This window comes from Monocercomonoides exilis (genome assembly GCF_001643675.1).
Source record: "Monocercomonoides exilis strain PA203 chromosome Unknown scaffold1-2713096, whole genome shotgun sequence".
NCBI lineage: Eukaryota > Preaxostyla > Oxymonadida > Polymastigidae > Monocercomonoides > Monocercomonoides exilis.
The window spans coordinates 2591054-2614430 of record NW_027150546.1 but is presented as its reverse complement, the minus strand read 5'-3'; the positions used below and the strand labels follow the sequence as shown (position 1 = coordinate 2614430).

Genomic DNA, 23377 nt, shown 5'->3' with positions numbered 1-23377 from the left:
TACAGATGCCGTTTTAAAATTTGATATATTCTTTGTTGGGAAATATCCTCAACATCGTAACCTCGTTCTCTGCTCTTGTGGATAATGCTTCGATGACACAATGCAAAAGGCGATAGCAAAATGACTCAAATCCATTTGGACTGTAATCCACTTCAAGCTGCTTGTGTAACACCAAACTGCCTGACTTTCTCGTATTTTTGGTTCTTAATCCAATCAATCAAATGCTGTTCCATCGCTCCCCCCGGTCTATAAAATCAATGTCTTGCCCTTCTTATCTCAAAAAAGGCTCCTTGCTCTGAGGCAACTGACTCCAATTTCCTGTTTCAGTCATTTGCTCCAATCTTTCCAACAAACTTAAAAATGAAAATGTCCTCTTCCTCTTTTTAAAAAACGCTCTCTTTTCATAGAGATTGGCTGTTCTTCCTTTTTGCCTTGGTAGTTTTCCAACCCCGTTGATTTCTGCTCCATCAATATTCATTTTTCATCGCATTTCTATCCATCGCGCATGTTGAATCCAAAATAAGTAACACAAATATTCATAACAAAATATATTCAGGCTCTAATATATTTGTAAGATTATGTTTGGCTCACTTCCTCGCTGTTCTGCTCTGCAAAGAATAAATCGTCCATTTTAAATAATTTGCCTGAATCACGATTTTGGAAAGGATACGGACGGAAATATCTTCACAATCAATAGAATAATATAAAATATATACATCAAATTTTTCATATGTTATTTTGGAAAATGAATTACCTTCGAAGATACTTTTCTATAAAATCATCTCCCCAAATTCCATCAAAAATGTACCTCCTTTGCTGTCTCGTGCTTCCAAGCAAAATAATATATTGCAGAAAATATTCGTTCGCTGATCTCTCATCTTGTCAATGCTTTATTTCGTTCAAAGAAAACTTCTGGATCATTGCATCCATAACAATAAACTTTTAAAGATAAATCATTGTTTCTTTTTGAAACAACTTAAAAAAAAGTGCAAATGTTTATCGAGATGGCATGAACGAACATTTTTTTAAAATGGCTTTGAATTAAAAAATTTCGCAAATTTCATTTTATCAAACAATTGCGAATTCAATATGAATGACGAATTTTCGTTGTTTTCTGTCTGCAATGTATTTTCATAAATGCAGGAGATAAGCCCGATCAGTAAATTCAATGGCTTGTCGTTATTGTTGCATTTAAATTCATGTTTATTGCGATTTTTTCCTTTTTTATTGAAGAATTATTTTCAGAGCTTGAAGATTGCGATGAAGATGAACAGAGACAGAAAATCGAAGAGATGAATGAGATCATTGATAAAACGAACGGAAAAGAATTTATATCCGTTTTTTCAGAAAAACTGTTCAACAAAATCAACACAATGATTGAAGAAAAGAAACTTTTGTGGGGAAATGCCATTCTGTTGCTGAAGCATGTTGGATTTTGGAATATACTTAAAGCAATTTGGATTTGTGGCTTTGAAAAATCTTTGTTGATCAAAGGATTTGAAAAGATGATTATTGAAGAAGAAAAGAAGAAAGAAGAAAAGGATGAAAATTATCTTGTTGACCTTTGCGAATGCTATCTTATGCATTTATCCCTGCAACCTTCGGAATTGTTTTCAATCTGTGTGCCCTGCCTGTTGAAATTTGCCTTGAAGAAAGAGGAAAGCAAAGAAACACAAAAAGAAGTAGAGATAACTTTGCTGGCTTTAAGCAATATTGATAATTATGTATGAGCATTTTTATTTCATTTTTTGAAGTTATTGATTATTTTCATTATTTTTCAAAAGGAACTGAAAAAAGAACTTTTCTTGGATGAAATCAAGGAGATAATCAAAAATCATCAAGAGCATTACAACCTCACCCGTCTTGCCTATCAGTCGGTTTGTGCCTTTTTGGTCAACAGATTTCACTGCGATTACAGAGAAATGGAAGATTTGATTGTGAATGAACTTCATCTTGTGAAAGAAGCAACAAGGGAAATGGAAGAGCTGATATCATTTGAGGAATATGAGGGAGAAAGCGAGGAGGAAAAAGAAGAGAGTGAACGCGAAGCGGATGAAGGATATATTCTCATAAGATGGCTCTGCATATCTGACGATCTATTCTGTTGTTGTGGATCGTGGAATGAAGACATTTTAGGGCTTATGAAATGCGTTACGGGGGTATATCGAGCAACAAATGAATGGTGCAATCAAATTGGCGATCATTGCTTTTATTGCTTTAAAAGTGTTGGAAGAAGAATAGAGGGATATGATTTATTGCTGAAAAGCGGAGCAATTGATGCTGTTTTGAAGGAACTTTGGCGGAAAACGTTGTATCAAGATATTTTTCGTGATTTTTTGATGAGTTTTGCGAATCTTTGGAGAAGCTTGGATGAGAAAAGAGATGAAGAAATGGAAGAGAAAAAACGAAAAGTTATGAAAAGAAAGATTCTTGAAAGGTTGGAGGAAGAGGGATTCGAAGATTGCATCAACAGATTTCGCTATTGCGTTTTTGTAAGATACTTTGACACATTTTTGACAAATGGCACAGGAATCTATGATGTTCTTCTGTGAAGCAATTGTGCTTTTGTTATCTTCATATTTTTTTTAAAGCATTTCCATTTCATTTGGGTTTGAATGCTTCATTTGTTTTCATTTCGCATATTTGAGAAAATAGTTTTCTTTTTTAAAAAAAAAAAAAAGAAGAAGAAGAAAAAGAAAAAGAAAACTTCGTTTTTTTCCTCAATAAATAATAAATTAATAAAAATCTCATTTTTGAATTGTTTGATTTTCAGGGAAGAAAGTGAAATGATTTCCATTTCTTGTTCCCCATTGAACTATTTCCACTCAATTCGATTTTGAATTGAAACACCTTGCTCATTTTGTTCAAATAATCTCAGCTCGTTATTCTTTTTGGTCACAATTTTTGACAATTTTTTTATTGTCCAAGCTTTCATTAAAAGAAATGTTTTTTGGTATTTTATCCATAATTCTTTGAATACAAGAACAAACTCATCAATTTTTTTTTTGTGAAATAAAAGAATAATCAACAATATAATTTCGGGTTTAAATAAACTTGACACAAAATGAATTATTTGTATTCCAATGAATATCTTAATTTATTGATTTTTCGATGTTGAAGACAATTGTCTCATAATTGTTTGAAAAGTTTTTGATTTCATTTTAATATATAATTACTCTGAAAAATGACAAATGAGAGGGGGAAAATGTTTTAAAGAATAGAAAGCATTCGACAAATAACTATTTTGATGAGACTATTATTTCATTGAGCTTAAAAGTTGATTTCTATTCAAATCTTTTATATGTTTCAAATTCGAGTGTTTTCCTTTGTAATGATGATATAAACAGCTCCATTCTTTTTTTTATTTTTTGAAAAAGATCCTTGAAAATTTTTTTAAAAATAGTTTAAATTGAGAACATACAAATGGTGAATAACAACCAATGAAAATATGGGTGATTGTTTTTGAAATCATTATTAAAACAAATGAGTGGAGAATATTAATATTTGTGAAATTGGTTAATTTTCTCCCAAAAATTATCAATTAATAACTTTCATCACGAAAACTTGTTATTTCCAAAAACAAAAAATAACAAACTTTTCAATTCTTTCGAGGTTTTATGACGTTCACTTATTTATTTCCAAAAATATGATTTCAAACCTTTTTGGTAAACAAAATGATATTCGGATGATAGAATAGAGATGATTTCGAATATTATTGAAAAGTTTGATTTGATGATTCGCTTCGAATAAAGATAAAATAAACATTTCAAATGAATGAAGAATTAAAAGAGACCATTAAAACTTTCATTCACCTTCAACATCTTCTTTTGTTTCATATTTCATGGATCAAATATTTGAATAGGAAATATTGAGAAAATGGAAAAAGATTTTCAATTGGTCACAAACTTGAAAAAAAATGATTACAATAAATTACACTATATTTTGTTATTTCACACACATTTTTTGATCGACTTTCAGTACCAGCTCACAAATTTCTCAAAGGAATAGAATGAACAATAAGGAATGATGTTATTGTTAATTTTTTTAAGTAATATTGGTGAGCTGTCACTTCAACAAAACGAAAATAAGATATCTTTATTCTTCCGGATAATTATTAATAAACGTGGAAAAAAATATAAGAAGAAATGGATGTAATTTGGGCGATTCTTTTTGAAAAGTCACAAATGTTTAATCTTCAAATAAGTCAAAATCTTCATATTTTGCTCAAATTTCTGTTTTAACTCACGAATCTTCTTAAGAATGTGTGAAATAGCATTATCCAGAAATAAATTTTATTCCAGAAAAGTTTGGTCTGTATGAATGAAAATTTATGCAAAATGTGAAAATTTTAATTCATTTGAAAATAAAACATTTCCGATTTTTAAAAAAGAATTACCCATTTATGAAATCAAAACATTTTTTGAAGAGGAGATCATCAAAAAATCAGTTCATCTTTCTTTTTTCAAAATTTTCTTCGAAAAAAAATTTTGAAGATTATTATTATGAATTTAATAAAGACAGTGTTGGGTTATTGAGTTTATTTCAGAGTGTGATTTGCTTTTGCGAAAGTGAAAAAACGATTTTCAGCCTCTGCGACAGACCGACATTTTTAAAGCATCTCGACAAGTCGACCTACAAAACTGTTATCTTATTTTTGATCAGTTTTTTAAAAATGAAAAAGAGAACGAAATTGAATAAGAATATTTTTTATTAATATTTATATATAAATATTTTTTCATAATGAATATTTTTTTTCGAAAAAAATTTTTTCCAGGAAAAAGATAAAGAATAACATTTATATGGGTTATCGACAGATCTTTGTCGAGATCAGTCGAAGACAAAGATCAGTCGTTTGACAAAGATCAGTCGAGTCATTAAAAAAGTCAAAATGATGATTTTTTCTTTATTAATTGTCAGTCTTTCCAATTTCATGAGGAAAGAGAACTTGGATATTTTGTCGAAACTTTTTGTTTTTTTGAAGTTAGTGTTTATTTCTTTTTATAATTTCAGAAAATAGATATAGGGTCAGTAATTTATCATATCCCCTTTTTTTTTATCGGGACCTAAATTTTCTGGCTCACAGGAGCACTTTCAGTAAAAAATAAATAATAGGAAACCTTTTTTAAACTTTTATATACTATTCCAGAAAAAATTTTTTAATTTTTTTATTTCTGTAAATAGATCTGGAATTTTTTGTTTTATTTTTCTGATCAAAGACTTGCTCATATTTTCACGAGCTTTTTGTTTTGAGTGTTTTGAGTTATATCATTGTTTATAAACTTAACTTCTTTACAATTTTGGTTATTTTATATTATTAAACACTTCGTTTTTTTATTATTTTTTCCATTTCACTAAATTTCAACAAATTGAAGAATACATTTGAATAAATAAGTTTTTTCGTTAATTCAAAAGGGAAAATATGAAAACTATCAATTAACAAAGGTATTCAAAAGGATGAAAATCTTTAATTTTTTATGATCGAGATCTTTTTACAAAAAAACACGTTTTTATGTATTTTTGCATTTTTTGCTTCAAATCACATTCTTTCATTTCAAAATCTTTGTAACGCACAAAACAATCATTTTTTCAACTTTTCTTTCACACGAAAAACCATGACAATTTCAAACTCTACTATTGTTTCTAATTTTGTTAAAAAATAATGAAATGGAAAAAATAATAAAAAAACGAAGTGTTTAATAATATAAAATAACCAAAATTGTAAAGAAGTTAAGTTTATAAACAATGATATAACTCAAAACACTCAAAACAAAAAGCTCGTGAAAATATGAGCAAGTCTTTGATCAGAAAAATAAAACAAAAAATTCCAGATCTATTTACAGAAATAAAAAAATTAAAAAATTTTTTCTGGAATAGTATATAAAAGTTTAAAAAAGGTTTCCTATTATTTATTTTTTACTGAAAGTGCTCCTGTGAGCCAGAAAATTTGGGTCCCAATTAATTTTTTTGGTACCGATAAATTTCTGACCCTATTCTTGTTTTTATTCTTTTGCTTTCCAAAACAAAACTTCAGATATCGACTATCAATAAGAATGAGTTGTTGGAATATATATTAATTTTTTCATTTGTCTTGATCCGTTTTTATTTTCTTAAAAAATTAAAAAACTTTTGGAGAATCGAATCATTTGATGGACAAGAAAATATGTCGTGGATGATTCCATGATTTAATGAGAGCTTTCTTAATTGTTCGTAAAAAAATATCATAAAGTTTAAATTTGTAAATAAATATGAGAAATAATTCTTTAACAAAAACCTTTCTTATTTGTGAAAGGTGAGAAAAAGAAGAACTGAATTCGATAATAATTCTTAATTTTGGATAACGAAAATTAGTTGATGATAGAATTGGATATTCCAAAATATGTGATGGCAATTGTTGGGAGAACATTTGAGAGTTGGTAAGATTAACAGGAAACGATGACAGTGATGCAGAAGCTGATGGAGCTGTGTGCAGAGCGGGAGCGCATTGTGAAGAAGTTAATTGTGGAAGTGATGATACAGCCGGACGGGACGATGAGCATCACGTTATTAGGGATTGGCTGTTTTGGAGGAGATAGAAGAGAATAGAAGGGGGCGTGGGTGGGAGCGGGAGTTTAGCATCAGATGGAGCATTGCAGAATTTGAACTCGGACAGGAAGAGAGAGAGGATGGATGAGTTTGTTGCGATAGGGGCGGTTGTTCCGCAGTAAAGTGTGCCGTCTATAGCTCTGCGGGATGGGACGAATGCGATTTTGCAAACGTGTAACTGAAACGGATTTTCAAAACGTGCTAAGCTTCGTGTTGTGTGTTTATGGACAAGTTGGAGTAGCTGCGGATGTGTGCGGTGGATCTTTTGGTGGATCCGCGGCAGCGTCGTCAGCGTTCCGGTGGATGTCGTATCTGCTTCAGGTGGGCATCGAGATCGCGTCTGGAAACTACCTCCTTCGCAGCAGCGGCACTTCTGCTTTGCATCCTCGCGTATACCCTCTTCAGACTTAAATAATAATGCTTCTGTTGGCTTCAGATCTCGTAAAAATTCAGTGATCAGATCAGCTTCCTTGTGCAAACAAATTTGTTTAAAAGTTTCTTTTCGCTATTCATTCGCTTAGAAAAAAAACAACACATAATCTGATTGATGAGGGGAGAAGAAAGAAAAGGATATATAAGCAGAATCCTCAGTCAATTCCATCAAAAATGTATTTCAAAAGTAAAAATGAAATATCTTGTGTTTATAAAAGCGAAAATCACACAGAAGATAAACAGTCATATCTTTCTTCTCTTCTCACACTTGTTGTGAACTCTTCTGAGCTCATAACAATTCCGTTGAAAATCTGATTCAAAAAATTGCTCACATCCTTGAGAAAAGTTTGTCCAATGAAAACACAGCTCTCTTGCTTGCACAATCTCAAACAATTTTGAGGCTCGATTATTTATTTCTACAGAGTAATGAACAAGCATTTTGTCACTCAGAAACAATGTGTCTGTAGAAAATGAAAAAAGTGACAGTCCAGCTGCCTCTATTTTAGTCTAAAATGTTGAGTTCAAATCACTTTGTCCATAAATCGCGACAATATTGGAACCTCAATCGACGATTTTTTCCTGTGTGATCGTTCCTGTGAAAATCTCATAGTATATCACAAATTCAAGAATATATTGAGCGAATCAATGGATGACATAGAATATGGATGGCTTTCATCCAGTCCAAATGCACATGCGTTCATGATATTTGGTTCTGCTTGGAATGAGGAGACAAACAAGATTCTTCTGAAATCTTCTTGAAGCCTTTCACTTTTTTCAACAACTCTTGAATAATTAGTGCTAACTCTGTTTTTTGATTGCCTATAAGAATAGCTCGTGAAATTGATATTGTTCATTGTTAATGAATCAAGTGTGATATCATATAAGCCTTTAAAGCATGAACTATTATTGACAAACCGTAATAAAACAAGTGAATCATTATACGAATTTGAATGTTGGCATTTGTCTCCTCCTCTTCACATAGAATAGCAGTTGCAAAAAGGACAATTTGAAATTATAACAAAGCCTGTCAGTCCTCAATGTGGTTTTGCTCCTCCAGCGTCATCGTCTGTTCAATTTGATTGTCAGTGATCAAAAATGAACAAAATACATACTTTTTTTGTTTTTCTGTTTTCGTTAAATAGAGTTCAATTGTATCTCCATCGTTGTCCGATGAGTAGTTTTGAAAGATGCAATCATCAACCATCGATTCAGCACACATATTCTCAACCATCATTCCTCCACCTCCATTATCCGTACGAACGTTTGCTGAACTGCGAATAATTGAAGAATGAAGCACAACGCATTTAACGATATTCAAAGCATCTATTCCTCTCACCCTTGTCGAAGAAGAATGACATCTTGAAAAAGAACAATACTCAAATTTCTGAATGGCTTTGTCATTGTCGCGAACATAAAGAGCACCTCCTTGGGGTTTATATTTTCAAACAAATCGCTGAATTCAAACAATAAGCTAAATTTGGTGATCATTTGCTCCATTTATAACGTTATTCAATTCTCTAAACCTGATGAAAAGACAAAAACATGAATTGTGCAACCTTGTCCAAAATGCATTCAGTTTGAAATATGATGAAAACAAAGAACAAATAAACTTGTTAATCAATATTCAAATCATAGAGGTGAATTGAACATTAAGTGTCTTTCCCTTGATAAAGTATGATTATCAAAACAAATCAAAACACGTAGAGGAAATGAATTTTCAAATTGATCAACAGGAATAATATTTTTTGTTTTTCAATAAATTTTCAATTAACACAAAATTTTTTAAATAATCTTGCTATTTAAATTTGTTGAGCTTGATATTAAACATGATAACGGAATAAATTAAAATCAAACACAGAAAACCATTTTAATCGAAAAATAGAAAATTTTAATGAGAAATAATTAAACGACAGATGACTGCCGGCTCGACCGACAAATCACATACAAAATATTGTGTCGCAGAGGCCTAAACGATTTGTTCAGCAATTAATGAAAAGTTGAATAATATTAAATAATGTCAATTTCTGGTTTTGATGAAAATTTCATTCAATTATATCATTTGGAGCTTTTATCAGAATGAAATAACATGCTTTGCACCTGATGAATCAACTTCACAATTTCAAACTGTCTTTTCATATATTGAATGAAAAAAAGAGAAACCCATGAACACCAATAAGTCACACTTTACCAAGTTAATTAATTTTTGAATTATATATTAGATGAATTGTGAAATAAAAAAAAATTTCTATATTATTTGGTGATTTTGAAATAACCCAATAATTTTGAAATTGTCTATGGAAATCTCGAAATTTTTGGGGAATTTTGCAATAACTCAGGTGGACAAATTTTTTCTGTGAAAAAATATATAATGCATATTCATGAAGTTTTTCAAAGCATTTTAACGAAAAATGCGCTGCTGTTTAAAAAATTGAAAATAGTTGAAAAGATATTCAAAAGATATTTTTTGGTGATTAATTTTGATTCAAATAAAACTTTATTGCACTATATTTTTTGATAAACAATTGGGAAAAAATCACAATAAACGATATTCATTACAATTTCAAATATTTTTTTTTTTTTTGCAGAATTTCTTCAAAAAAAAAGATTGAAAGAATGCAAGTTACAAAAAAAAGGTTTCAGTGATGTATTTCAACAGCTCAGCATCTTTTCAACAATTCCTGTAAGTTTTTGCAGCAATAATACAGATGTTTCCCTTCATTTGTCTTCGAACTTCCTGTTCTGCCTTTTTCCCTCGTTTTTCTTTATTTTTTTCTCATTATTTATTTCTCACAAAATATCCATTTCATATTTTTCTTTGGACAGAGTTATTCATCGTCATCGTAAGTTAAAATATAATTTCTTATGTACACACGTTTTCCACATTCAGAGGCTGTCTATTCCGTATTAATTCATATTCATCGTATTTCTATCCATCGCGCATGTTAAGTTCAAAATAACTGCCATAAATATTTGTAACAAAATATATTCAGGTTCTAATATATTTGTAAGGAAACATTTGGCTCCCTTCCTAGCTGTTCTGCTCTGCAAAGAATAGATTTTCCAATTTGTATAATTTGCTTGAATCACAACTTTGGGGAGGATATAGATGGAAACATCTTTGCAATCAATAGAACAATAATAACTACATACCTCAAAATACTTCATTTCCATCGAAAATGTCATAGCCCCAAAGCATTCCAGCTTTCATAATTTACAAATTCATCTTTTATCAACCAGGTATCGTTTTTGTTATGCCCAACCTTTTCACTGTAATTAATTCATTTCATCAACCTGTCTTGTTTTGGCTTCGGAATCTCACTCAGTTGACAGTTTGTGAGCATTTGAAATTGATCATTTTCCATAACAAATTTTCTGCAAAAATAGAAAAGAATGCTAAGCTCTGTATTGTGGTTGAATGTGCATTAAGAGTTTACAGGTGTTTAAAAGGATGGATCAAATGTGTAGAGAGATTAAGTTGAATATTTGGAGGAGGTAGGGTTTTGGAGGGGGAAAGGAACGATAAAATGATATTTTTTGTGAAGACAGAGGTATTTTGGGGAGGTATAAGAGGCAAAATGGATGCAATGGAGATGGATTGGGATGAGATTTTAAGGGGTTGTTTTTTCGATTTTTGTGAGTTGGAAGGTGCAGAGGTCGTGTTATTTGTTGGGGAAAAGGAATTTGTTGTTGAGGAGGTGGGATGAGAGGGGAAATAAGAAGGGAGGAAGATGAGTGGAGTGAATGGAATATATTCATTGGGGGAGAGGACAAGAGATGAAGAGATATGTGGAGGAGATGTTATTTTTTTTCAAATGCAGGGAGAGAGAGGAGTGTTTATATGAGGCGGAACAAAGAGAAGAGTATTTGTGGATGTATGTTTGATAAGAAAGAGAAGTGGGGTTGAAGAAAAAAGTGAAGAAAAATATTCTTCATTTTTTTTGTATAATTTATTTTGTGAACTGTTTGGACGCGCCTCTCATTTTCGGGGCAAGGGATGGAGGCTGATGTGGAGGAAGACAGGAAGAAGGAACATCAGCGCTGGCGCTTTGCATTGGAGGTGTGGAGACAGAGGCGTAACAGGGATGGAGCGATATGAGGGGTTTTCCATGAGAGGGTGTCTTGCACCAGAGACTAACAAAGAAATGAAGTATTAATTTTTTGATTAGGAGAAGGATGATGGGAAAAGGCGTTACAAGGAGTGAAAAAGAAAGAAAATTTGCAATTGTTTGTGGAAGAGATGGAGGATGTGTGGAAGAGGGGAGTTGTTATTTTGGAGGAAATGGAGAGAAAAAGAAGAAGGTTATGGCAAGGGATGGGAAGGGATTCTTTGGATGGAATCTTCTTATTTTTCAGTTTTTTATAGAATGGAGTTTGTCCAGGCATTCGAGTGGAAAAAGAATAGAGAATAGGGCTTCAGAAATTTTTTTGGGGAGGAAGAAGTGAAGGATGGAAATTGACAGTGAAATTGAAAGCAGAGATGGCTCAAAAGAGTTTTGTTTCCTTAAGGAATAACATTTAGAGAAGAAGGAGAAGGAGAAGAAGAAGAAGAAGAAGAAGAAGAAGAAGAAGAAGAAGCAACGATATTTGCTTTTATCTTTTGATGATTTTGTCAATTCCATCAGCAAAACATAATGAGGAAATATAACAAAATTGAAATTTTATTTTTTCTTTTCTTTTTTGACATGTTTTCTACCAGGTGTCATTTTTTTTCTCCATGAAATATTCATAACAATACAAAACATCAATATTTGAAATGTTTTTGATTTCTTTTTTGCACTCTTCTTTGATATTTGATGTATTCTCTTGATTTTTGCAAATCAGTAATTTATAACCATTTTATGGAAATTTTGAACTGTTTTGAATAATGACAATCATTTTTTGTTCATGGAAACATTTCAATAATCGTATTAAACGTAAAATAATTTTATTTTTTCTATACGATTATCACAAAAATACGAAAAATGATAAATTTCGCATTATTTGTTATTAAATGTTCTGAAAATTGTATAAAACATATTTAATAATATTAGTGATAAATTAACAGCTATCTTTGATTGTTGCAATTTTAAGGAGAACAATTCAGATTTTCCCACAATTAATTTTGAACTTGAAATTTGTTTGTGGAACTTAAAATAACTGCCTTATTTTCAATTCTTCCGAAAAATTTCAAAATTACTCGATTATTTCAAAATAACATATACGAATTTCAAAATTTTACAAAAAATTCACAATTACACTAAAATTGTGCAATTCATCTATTATTGTTGAAAAAAACATTATTATAACCATAATAGATGCTTTGATAACTGTTTCACCAAATGAAAACTTGAATTTTCAACAGCAAGGAAAAAGACGGGGCAAAAGCCATCATCCAGCTTTAGACTATGGATTTGCAGTAGCAAAAGGATTCGAAACGGGACATTTCCCCGAGGAAGCCTCTTCATCAAATCTTTATTCAGACTGCTCTTTTCAGCAACCGGAACAAACAAAGTCAGGAAGAAAGGCAAGGCATCAAACACAGAGTATTATAGCACGCTCATTTTCACCAGCCTGAACAAAATTGTTGTCAGCAGCGGAGAAGATATCGATTTCTTCAACAAAACACAGCAATAATCAGATGGCAAGCGACCATGCACTTGAAGGCTCTGCGATTTATTTGTCCAGCATTGGCATTAATTGTTGATTCATCTTTTTTTGTGTTGACAAGCGAAGCCAAAACGATTTCCATGATTTTGACATTTATTTTTATCGGTATTTAGTCACATTCCGATTATCATTCTTCTTCGAACATACTCCCATTTTCATTGCAATTTTATTGGACTTGCCGAAACACATTGGCAGCCTTGAATTGACGAACGCAATGCTTTGAACAGCAGTAAAGTCAACCGCTTAGCATTTGTTGCGGAGTGTGAATCATTTTTTCATTTATTCTGTTCCATTTGTTTTCGCATTTCCCTTTTTTTAGTTTGAAGACATATTTGCGCGAGAGCATTTTGAAGGCAATCCATCTTTTAAATGCACAGATTCTCAAATTGTCTGAAAAGCACTGACTTTGAACGATTTTGCATTGGAAGGCTTTTCATGAGAGAAAAAAACGACATTTATGCAACACATGGAAGAGGGCGAAGAAGAAGAAGAAGAAGAAAAGAGAGGGAAGCAGGAACAATGCGAGAAGGAAAGAGAGGAACAAGAGTTGAGGAAGGGAGAAGAGGCAGATGGGGTTATTTGTGTGTGGAAATGAGAAAGCTTGGCTTGCAAAGAAGGAAGATTATTTCATAAATGTTTGTTGGAAAAATGGATTTTTTTTTTAATTTTCTTTGACTGAAGAAAGTTTTGCAACAGAAAAACAAGGAAAACGATTGAATTTATTTGAATTTTTATTAAAATTATTTCATTTTGCAAAATGGGCTTTTGAGATATTTAAACAATACACACCAAACGCCAATATTTGTTTGATTCCTGTTTTTTGTTTTCTTTTTGTATTTTTGAAAGAACATGTTCGTTGAATGCAACATAACATGTTTTTCTCTGTCTGCACAAAGGACATTTCAAAAAAGAAACAATTTACAAAAGGAAAGCAGATGAGTGTTTAATTTTATTAAAAAACAAAAATAATATTGATATTTCACTCAAACAGATAAATATGCAGAATTGAGAAGGAGCAAGAAACCAGGAAACGAATAGAGCAGAAGGGCTTGCTTAGTTTTTTGTGATGAAGAATTTGGAGAAGTTGTGCAACAGACAAAACAGGTGGGAATGTGAATTGCCGAATGATAAAGAGAACATCTTCAGAACAAAAAAAGACAATTGAGGAGAGAAAGTGAGAGAGAGAGAGAGAGAGAAAGGTGAATTTTGTGGAAGGACTTGTTTTTTTTATAAATTGGAAAGGATGCACACTTTCAAAAGCTTTGACATTTGAAAAGTCGAACATATTGTAAATAAATTGTCATAAATAAAAAAGTCATATTTTTCGAATAATGACTTGGAATAAAACAACAATTTGAAAATAGATATTTTAGTATTTTAAATAATTCTTCAATTCTATAATCAATTTTTGACTTTGTATTGGCACTTCACATTTTTTTGTGAAAAACAGTTTTACACTGGACAGCTGTTAAATAGGATAATTTTAATTTAATATCATCTCTAATTTATTTCAAATATTATAATAAGTATTTCAATTGCATATATTCACTTTTCAATCATGTGAAAAAAAAAATATAAAATGATCATTCGTATTATATTTAATTTTTCAAATCAAAACAGAATTTATTTCCGTATGAGGGTGCATTTGTTCCTTTTAGCATGTCTGATTTTGGCAGAGACATTTAAATGTCAAGTTATCTTTGAAACGACCACTTTGGAAAACCAAGGTATTTTTTCAAATATAACTTTTAAATATAACTGCATATATTTCGGTCAAGGCAACTCAACTGATGCACAATTTTTCACAAATCGCAATAACGATTATTTGTCAGAACAGAGAAATGCATCAGGAATGGAAAGATGGAAGGCAGGAACATGCACAGCGATTTATTCATTTTTACGCTTTTCCAATGCTTCAGTTGGACTGAAAAATGTATCAGTCGAATATTCTTCCTCGCAATTTATTCTAATTACAGATAAATCGAATTTGGTGTTGGATTCATGCATTTCCCCCCAAAAGTCGGAATCTCCGTTTCATTTGAATATCGGGTCAATCAGCCTCACAAACATGACATTGATCCCCCGAAAGAGTCTTAACCCTTCCAGTCTCATATTTTCATCTGATGATTCAAATTTTGCTGTTTTGAGCAATTCTGTCATTGCAGACCTGGCTGTCTCATCTTCAGACTATTTCCTATTATCAGGAAAGTGCAAAAGCGAACAGATCATTAATTGTGCCTTCAGGAACATGTCTGTGAAATATGCCTCGAATAGCGATCATTTTGTGGAACATTCATGTTTTCTGAGTTCAATGGAGAACTGCCTCATTTATTCGTGTGTGAATGCCTTGGAAGGAGGGATCTCAGGAGGGTCATATTCTTCACAGGAATTCATCTGCAAAAACACAACAATAAACTTCGGTAAAAGAGAAATGATTGCCCTTGAGAAAAAAGAAAAACTGAACACAACAGAAAGCCAATCCTTTTCGTTGTGTGAATGGACTGATTGCACATCCCTCCATGGAGGCGCTATTTATGTTTATAACAATGCAATTGCCATTCTCACAGTTGAGAATTCTTCATTCACAAGATGCAATGCTTCCTCGACAAATGGTGGAGGAATATATGCTCAAAAAATTGCTGAATGTATCGTGCAGCATACGACATTTGATCAATGTTCAGCCGCAGCAACCAATGGATATGGAGGTGGAGGAATAATGTTCGATAATGTTTATACACAACCATTTGTCGATGATTGTATTTTTCAAAATGGTTCTTCTGGAGATGATGGAGGAGCTATATATTTTTATCAAACAAAAACAGAAACACAGAAAGTGTGCGTTGTGAATTCCTTTTATGATAACTGTCGATGCAATTCTTCAATAAATGGTGCAGGAGGGGCAATTATTCATTGGACCCCTTCAGATAAAGTTGCTATTTCAAATTGTTTATTTTGTCATTGCTTTGCAATGTGTTGGGGAGGAGCTGTATGCATTGATGTTAAATCAAATAACATGGGTATTTTGTTTTCCTATTGCTTTTTCCACAACAACACTTGTGGAAAATTAGGAAATGATTTATCACTGCAAGGCTCAACGTCAAATAATATTGATCCAACCTGCTATTCAACCGTCCAAACAACAAACAGAGTTTGTACAAATTTTTATTCAAACGTTGATCACAGTGAATGGCTTCACAATGATTTTGGAAATGTGAGATTTGTCTCATCAACTGATCCACAACCAAAAGGCAACGACACATATGCTTGTGGAATTCATGAATCTTATCCATGCAGCACGATCAGCCGTTGCCTCACACAACTCATTCCAGACTTGGTTCCCAATGTCGAAGTATCTTCGGGAACGATTATCGAAACAATTAGTTTTGATTGTGGGGTCAACACTTTTACTGTTTATGGTCAAAGCAATATGAGCACAGCAATCCATACAGAATTTGAAGCATCTGGGTTGTCTCTATTTTCAGTCTCGACAGGCACATTGACTGCCAGAGACTTTGTTCTTGTGCATGACTCGGCTCATCCGAATAATCGTGGGTCAAGGCTGTTTGAGATAAGTGGAGCAGGAGGAATGAGCGTCAGCAGACTGAACATATCATTTGGGAGCGGACAATCAACAGAAACAGTATTTTCGACAGAACTGATAAATGTGCAGAATGGGATGTTTCAGATGGAACATGTGAACTGGGCAAAGACGATTTCAACAAATTCACTGTTTTCGCTTTCTTCGACAAATGAGATTTCATTGACACTTTCAGAGTGTGCATTTGATGGGATTGAGAGAACAACGAGCGGAGCAGCAGTGATATCGTTTTCGAATGACAAGGCCAACATTGATGTGAATTGTTGCACTTTTGAAGGATGTGGAAGCAGAACATCGGCTGATGGGGGATCGATGATGCTGTGTGTTGGGAATGGAAATGAAGTGAAAGTGAAAGGTGGATCTTTTGATGGGTGCTATTGCTCTGCAACATATGGATTTGGGGGAGGAATCTTTCTTCGATTGTTGAATGAAAACACCAATTTCCAGATTTCTTCCTCCTTTGGCTCAAACACAGCCAAATGGGGGAATGATATCTTTGTCATTTCACCAAATCTGGAAGAAACAGCAAAATCAGAAAACATCACATGTGTGGAAGCCTCTTTGGATTCTCTTGAGAAAGTGAGAGGATATGACAATGGAAACACCAGTGTGGCCATTCCTCTGTGCATCTATCTTCTTTCCACCCCAGAAGAAATCTTTGTGAGCAATTCTGAGGCATCCAATCACTCACACTGTGGAATTGTCCAATTCCCTTGCTTGACAATGAAGCACTCCCTCACAAGGCAAACAGAAACAAAGAAAGTTGTTGTGAATGGAATGGTTGCGATGAGCGATGAATTGGCCTTGAAAGAAAAGAAACATGAAATCCGAGGAAATGATGATGAAAGTGGCTGGACAGTCTCTGATTCAAGTGAAACATCCAATTCATCGATGATAACAGCAAATGTTGAAACAGAATTATCAAAACTCATCTTCTCTCTTCCATCTTCCCTTCCTCTTCACTCCACTTTCATTTCGTCTTCTTCATCGTCAATGACTCTGTCTCAATGTTCGCTTTCTCTTCAAGATCCATCATCAGAATTGACATTTCTGTTCTTGTCTGTTGAGTCAGGGATCTTAGCCATCGACACATTCTCAGCTTCATCAATTGTATTGAGTAGAAATCCTCTGATCTCATTGTCTGGAAGTGGAACAAATACCGAGTTGATGAGCACACTGTGGTTGAACATGACGAACAGCAATTTCACAAAAATAGAAAGAGCAGCTGGAAGTGGAGGGTGTGTGAGCATTGACAACAGCGATGATGAAAATACAAACACAGAAATAAATATTGAAGAGTGTGAATTTGATGGATGTTCTGTGGTGGATGATGAAAGCAGAGGAGGAGCTCTCAATGTGCAGATGAAAGGGAGCATTCAAATGAATGTTATTTCGTGCATATTCGCAGGATGCACAGCACCAGCAGAAGAACGGAAGATTGGGTTTGGTGGAGGGATGGCACTGAAGCTGATTGATGATGATTCTTCATTTGTGATCTCATCCCCTGTTTTTGATTCAGAAGAGCCAAATATTGCAAAACATGGAAATGACCTGTTTGTTGAATCGCTAAATTTGACAAAGAGCATCACAAACACCTCTCTTCCATTTGTATCTGAGCATCTTTCTGATATTTCGTTGGATTCTATGAGAGGCTTTGATGGGAGTGACACAACGAATGCCATTCCACTGGTTTTATTCTGGCGAGGGATTGGGTCAGAGATATTTATTGGGAGCGAAGGTTGTGATGTGTGTGTGTGTGGATTCTCAGATTATCCGTGTCTGTCGATGGATCATTCGTTGACAAGACTGGCAGAAGGGAATGAAAGGAATGTCAGCATCAAAGGAAAAGGGTATCTGCAGAAGAGTGTTGAAGTGAGTGGAATATCAGTGAAATCGGATGAGAGCAGCATGTGCTCATTGGAATGTGTCTCATCGCTTGAAGGAGCAGAAGGAGCAGCAATGAAGATTTGTGGCATCACCAATTTCGAGCTGGTGAAGTTTGTGATTCCATCTTCATTCGCAAGTGGAGTGAATGTTTTGATGCATGTTGGCTCAAGCGAAGGGTTGCTGACTGTGAAAGACTGCTCATTCAGCAAAAAAGGAGATGAGAGAGAAGAATTGACAGATTATGGGCTGATCAAGGCAGAAGGAGGGACAGTTGTGCTGGAATTGGTGACGATGCAATTGTTGAGCTTTTCGCAGGATGTTATTTCTGTGTTGTCAACAACAGTGCTGAATGCGAAAAATCTGACGATGAAGAATATTGAGGTGGAGGGAGCAAGTGGATTGAGGATATCAAAGGGATCAGCTGGAGAGAAGAGAGGGAGCAATGAAGGAGAACAAAACATTGTAATTGAGTGGAGTTTGTTTGAAGAAGTCACCCAAGACACAACAGAAAACATCTCGATCATTCGAAATGAAAATGATTCACCATTGAAAATGGTGATTCGGAACACAACGATGAAGAGATGTGGAGGGTTGAAGTGTGGAAAGGGAGGAGGGATGTTTTGTGAGTTGAATGAGGGAGGAAGTTTTGAGTGCTCATTTTGCAAGATTTCAGAGTGTTTCTGCTCGACTGCAGGAAGAGGTGGGTGGATGTTTCTGGAATGTTCATCGACAGCTGAGCAGCCTCTGAATTTTGTTCTGTCAAATATCACATTCCGAGACAACTCTGCATTGAGAGGAAGAGACGTGTATATTCGATGCCACTCAATCGAGACACAAGTTGTTGATGAGCAGTTCTTGCTGGATTTCAGAGCACCGTTTGTGAAGGACAAGGCAGTATGGGGATGCACGACAGACTCGTTTGAAGGAGAAGAAGATCTTCTGCTGAGGGTTATGAGATACCAGAGCGAGACGATATTTGTGTCATCAGTTGCAGACAATCGCGCAGACAGCAAGCAATGTGGAGAATTGGACACACCATGCCACTCATTGAGCTTTGGAGTGCAGCACATCATTCCATCTCTGTATTCACAGCTGTTGATCTTGGAGCAAACAGAAATTGTTGGGAAGTGTGATGTTCTTGATGTGACCATCCGCTCATTGCAATCTCCCTCAGCTGCTTTGGTGCATCTGAACTCAACAATAACCAATGAGGGCAGTATTATCACAACCTCAGAGAATGTTCGGATTGAGAGATTGAAATTCAACTTTGGTCAGTTATTTTCATATTCAGGCAGTTCAATTATTCATGAAACAAATGGTCAGCTTTCTCTTTCATTTGTTGATTTTTCATCTGTTGGCCAATCAGAAAGCTTTGAATCTGTTGTTCTGAATTCAACATTGTTGAATATCGAAAATGGAATTCTTCATGTTGACAACTGTTCAGTATCGTTCCTTTCATTCAAGAAGCCTTCATTTCTGTTTAATGGAGATGAGGTATCAATCACAAATGTGAAACTGGAACAAATTGAATTAACAACAACTGTATTTGAGATTGGACAATGTGGAAGTGTTGTATTTAATGGAGTATCAGCAGATGGAGTGAAATTATCTGAAGGTTGCGTTATTGCGATAAACGATTCGTCATCAGGAACAGTTTCTATTGGAATCTCCTCATTCAACAACAGTTCGAGGAATTCAAAAGGAGCTTCTGTTCTTTCAGCTTCTTCATCATCTGCTCAAATCGTTCTTTCAAACTGTTCCTGTTCAAATTGTTATTCTTTATCTGACAAAGGAAGCATTATGGAGATGAACAATGCAAAGGATGTTTCGATGGATTTGTGTCAATTTATTGGAGTGCAAACAAAAGAAAGTGAAAATAAGAGAAACAGCGATTTTGAAGAGATATGCAAATGGAATGGATCGCTTGTTCACTCAGCGAATTCTTCATTGATGATGAAATATGTGACAATAATGAATGCTTCATCAGGTGGATTGTCAGTTTCTACAGGTGATGTGACGATTGAGAAAGGAGAGTTTATGAACAACAATCCATTCATTGAAAAGTATCCCTCTCTTCGTCGAAACATCATTTGTTCAGATTCTGCATCATTGACCATTTCCAGCTTGAAAGGTGGAGATGGAGTGAAAGACAATTCTTCTCTTTGGATTTTGAATGATGGATGTGATTTGAGAGGGATAGCAGGAGAAAGGTCATCTCCATTTTTCATTCCCAGACTGGAAGATGTTTCAGTGAATGAGAATGACAGCAATGTTGTTGTGAAATTCAAGGGATCTCTTTTTGTGCCTTGTGACTTGTCATTCAGGTTGATATTCAAAACAGGGGATGTGGAGTTGGTTGAGACATATCCTTTTGAGGAAGACAGTTTTGTTTCAGAAACAGAAGTGATTGGAAGAATCCCTTCAGAAAATATTTCAACGATTGCAGATGAAACAGAGGTGTCAGTGATGATTTTGTTTGGGAAGCAATTGGCTGCAACTTCTCCAAAGATTCTGAAGAACAAAACAGAACCAAAGACTGGAAATGACAAAGTGGTTGAAGGAGGAAAAGAAGGGAAATCATCATGGGCTGTGATAATTGCTATCATATTTGTTGTTTTGTTTTTGATTGTTCTGATTGGATTTATTTTGTTTGCTGTTCGATGGAGAAAGGCGAAGAATGAGAACAAAGATCTGAGAGAGATTGTGAATGATACAGTGAGGAAGGATCCGAAGCTGATTGAGATGGTGACGATGGAGCCATCACCCGAGGAGCAGTGGAGGAGAGCAGAGAGAGAGGCAGAGAAGAAGAACGAAGAAAGAATCAAGAAGAGGGTGTATGAGAAAAGCTTGGGACACTCAGAATCGTCAGAGCATTTGCTGAGTGAATGTGGCTCAACAGAATATATTTTGGGGAGAGACTCAGACAAGATTCCTGAATGGGCACTGGAGAAGGTTGAAGAAGAAGAAATTCGAAAGAGATCACCATCACCTTCCATCTCATCCACTTCCACCACTTCAACGACTGATTCAGATTCGACATTTGTTCGGGGAGAAGAACTGTGCCCCACCACGTCGTCGATGTCGAATCTGGTGGATGTGATGGCGTGTTCGTCTCCCCATGAGAAACTGATTGTGGATCTGAGGGATTCGCTGTTCATGCTGTTGCATGGAAGGAACAAGACAAAAGAGATGGCGATAGGCACTCTGCAGGAGAGGGAGGTGACAGCTGCACAGATCCTGTTCTGGGTGGCGAATCTGGCGCTCCACTCGTTCAATGAAATGGAGAATCCTCTGTCATCGCTTGCCAATCTCACTCCGCACATTGTGCTGTTCTCGGAACACATGGTGATCTGCATTGTTTTGCACTCGGACTTCTCATCAGACTCTGACAGTTCATCTGTCTCTTCAAGCTCCACCATGGTCACATCTTCCTCTGATGTTTCAGTGATGAGCGAGAGATTCACCAAGTCGCCACCTCCATCATCAGCGTTTGAGGATGATGAAGATGAAGAAAGAAAAGAGTGTCTGAGGTGGAAAGCACCTGAACTGATGATGAACAAGAAGATGGGGGCAACAAAGGAGTCAGTGGCATTCTCGATTGGGATGATGCTGTGGGAGTGTCTGACACTGGAGATCCCATTTGATGAGTATGAGGGTGAGGTGGCAGGGCAGAAGATAGTGAATCACGAACGACCGAACATGTCTGCTGTGAAGGAGTCGAATTTCTTTGAAATCATCCGAGCTTGCCTGTCTGCTCAGCCAGAAGACAGACTGAGCTTGGCAGGGCTGAAGCGAGAGTTCATCCAGCAGTTTCCTGCAGGAGCAACAATTCTGACGATGTCGGATGCGATTGACCTGGAGGAGACAACAGAAGATGGGGAACACATGACGAGTGTGAATTCTTCAGATATCACAGGAACTTTGCAGACTGAGAAGTGAATGAAGAGTTGGTGATAATTGTGTTTTTGCTGGAAAAATGCATTTGTTTCCAAAGCCGTCTCAATATTATCTTTTATCAGTCTGAGAGAGGATCTCTCTTCCCATTTCGTTTTTGTTCATCAGCACATTTCTTCTTGTTTTTGATATCAACCTTTTTTTTTAGGTTTCATTGTTTTCATTGGTTGTTGTGTTTCACTTAGTTTTTTCTTTCACCCATTCCGAATGCAGATTTTGGATGAGCAGTGTTTGTTGTGTTTTTATATATTCATGTTTTTGTGTTCGCTGAATCACCACCACACAATTATTTTGAGTGAATCTTGTCAAATGAAATTTTTCATTAATCTCTAATTTGGCTTTTCAGTTGATTCTTTTCTTTTCTCTTTTTTTTTTTCATTGCAAACATCAACAGTCATTATTTCATTTCCTATTTTGTGTAACTCCAGTTTGTATTATCAATTCCATTTGTTTTTTTCAATTTTCCAAGCGACTTTTTCTTTATTTGTGACAATCACAACATTCACAACAAACGATAAAAGATATATCTCTTTTTTTGTCTCAGAAAGCAAAAATATAGTTGTTTGTTCTTTTGCAGCGATTGCATCAGAAGAATCAATTCCTTCATCTATGAATAGCATTGTTCTGTAAAACATATGATTTGTGAAGAGAATTAAACAGAACAAGAGAAACTCATTCAATCTGTTGGCTTTGTTGTTTCTTGACTCAGAGATTCAGGTATTGTTCATGTGAAAGAACCTCTTTTGTAATTTCCTCTCTCAACTTTCTGTTTCCTTTGTTGAAGAAAAGAACAATGTGAATTCGGCTTCATGAAAGGAGGGACTGAATTGTTGCAATCTCTTTGTTGTCATACTTAATTCCATGAACAAAGAAATGTTTTTTTTTCCCTTTATGTGGAAACCGAAAGAAAAAATGTGATGTTTCAAAACAAGGAATTCAAATAAAATTGGTTTCATTTTTATTTATTGAAGAATAAGCTGTTCTATTTCTAAATCTGATGAAAAATCTCCTTTGAATTCATTCTCTGTGTTGATTTGACTCGATTTCATTCTGAACTGATATCCTTCGATTTGTGAGAATTGCTTTGGCTTTCCTCAGGTTTTTCAGCTTTTTTTATTGAACAAACTTGTTGAATTATCCAACTGCTCATCTTTTTCTTGTCATGTGAAAATTGAATATTCAGCAAAGATTTTCATTATGAAGCACAAAGAGAATGAAAAATCATAAAAGTTGATGAAGAAACCATGATAGAAGAAAAAAAGAAGGCAAAAAAAACTT

The 23377-nt window shown here is 34.5% G+C and overlaps 4 protein-coding genes across 4 annotated transcripts; 2 read left to right on the top strand and 2 right to left on the bottom strand.

Moving 5' to 3' along the window:
- Positions 1–980: 980 nt before the first annotated feature.
- On the top strand, positions 981–2887 carry MONOS_6929 (uncharacterized protein). Its single transcript, XM_067877207.1, has 3 exons — positions 981–1171; positions 1234–1724; positions 1785–2887. Exons 1-3 carry the CDS (start codon positions 1138–1140, stop codon positions 2550–2552), a joined length of 1293 nt encoding a protein of 430 aa, XP_067736630.1. The 5' UTR covers positions 981–1137; the 3' UTR covers positions 2553–2887.
- Positions 2888–6535: 3648 nt separating this feature from the next.
- MONOS_6928 (uncharacterized protein) lies at positions 6536–7307 on the bottom strand (the record flags this gene model as incomplete). The annotated part of the gene is made up of 2 exons (XM_067877206.1): positions 6536–7051; positions 7245–7307. The coding sequence occupies 2 exons, from the start codon at positions 7305–7307 to the stop codon at positions 6536–6538; spliced, it is 579 nt and encodes a 192-aa protein (XP_067736629.1).
- Positions 7308–8073: 766 nt separating this feature from the next.
- On the bottom strand, positions 8074–8511 carry MONOS_16903 (uncharacterized protein; the record flags this gene model as incomplete). Its single annotated transcript, XM_067869776.1, has 3 exons — positions 8074–8080; positions 8127–8372; positions 8480–8511. The coding sequence occupies 3 exons, from the start codon at positions 8509–8511 to the stop codon at positions 8074–8076; spliced, it is 285 nt and encodes a 94-aa protein (XP_067736628.1).
- Positions 8512–14971: 6460 nt separating this feature from the next.
- On the top strand, positions 14972–22623 carry MONOS_6927 (uncharacterized protein; the record flags this gene model as incomplete). The annotated part of the gene is made up of 1 exon (XM_067877205.1): positions 14972–22623. The coding sequence occupies one exon, from the start codon at positions 14972–14974 to the stop codon at positions 22082–22084; it is 7113 nt and encodes a 2370-aa protein (XP_067736627.1). The 3' UTR covers positions 22085–22623.
- Between the last annotated feature and the right edge of the window lie 754 nt (positions 22624–23377).

Coding starts and splice junctions, on each gene's coding strand:
- MONOS_6929 (XM_067877207.1), top strand. CDS start 1,138: ATGCAGGAGATAAGCCCGATCAGTAAATTCAATG. Junction 1,172..1,233: donor CCCGATCAGTAAATTCAATG/GCTTGTCGTTAT, acceptor TTTTTATTGAAG/AATTATTTTCAGAGCTTGAA. Junction 1,725..1,784: donor TAAGCAATATTGATAATTAT/GTATGAGCATTT, acceptor ATTTTTCAAAAG/GAACTGAAAAAAGAACTTTT.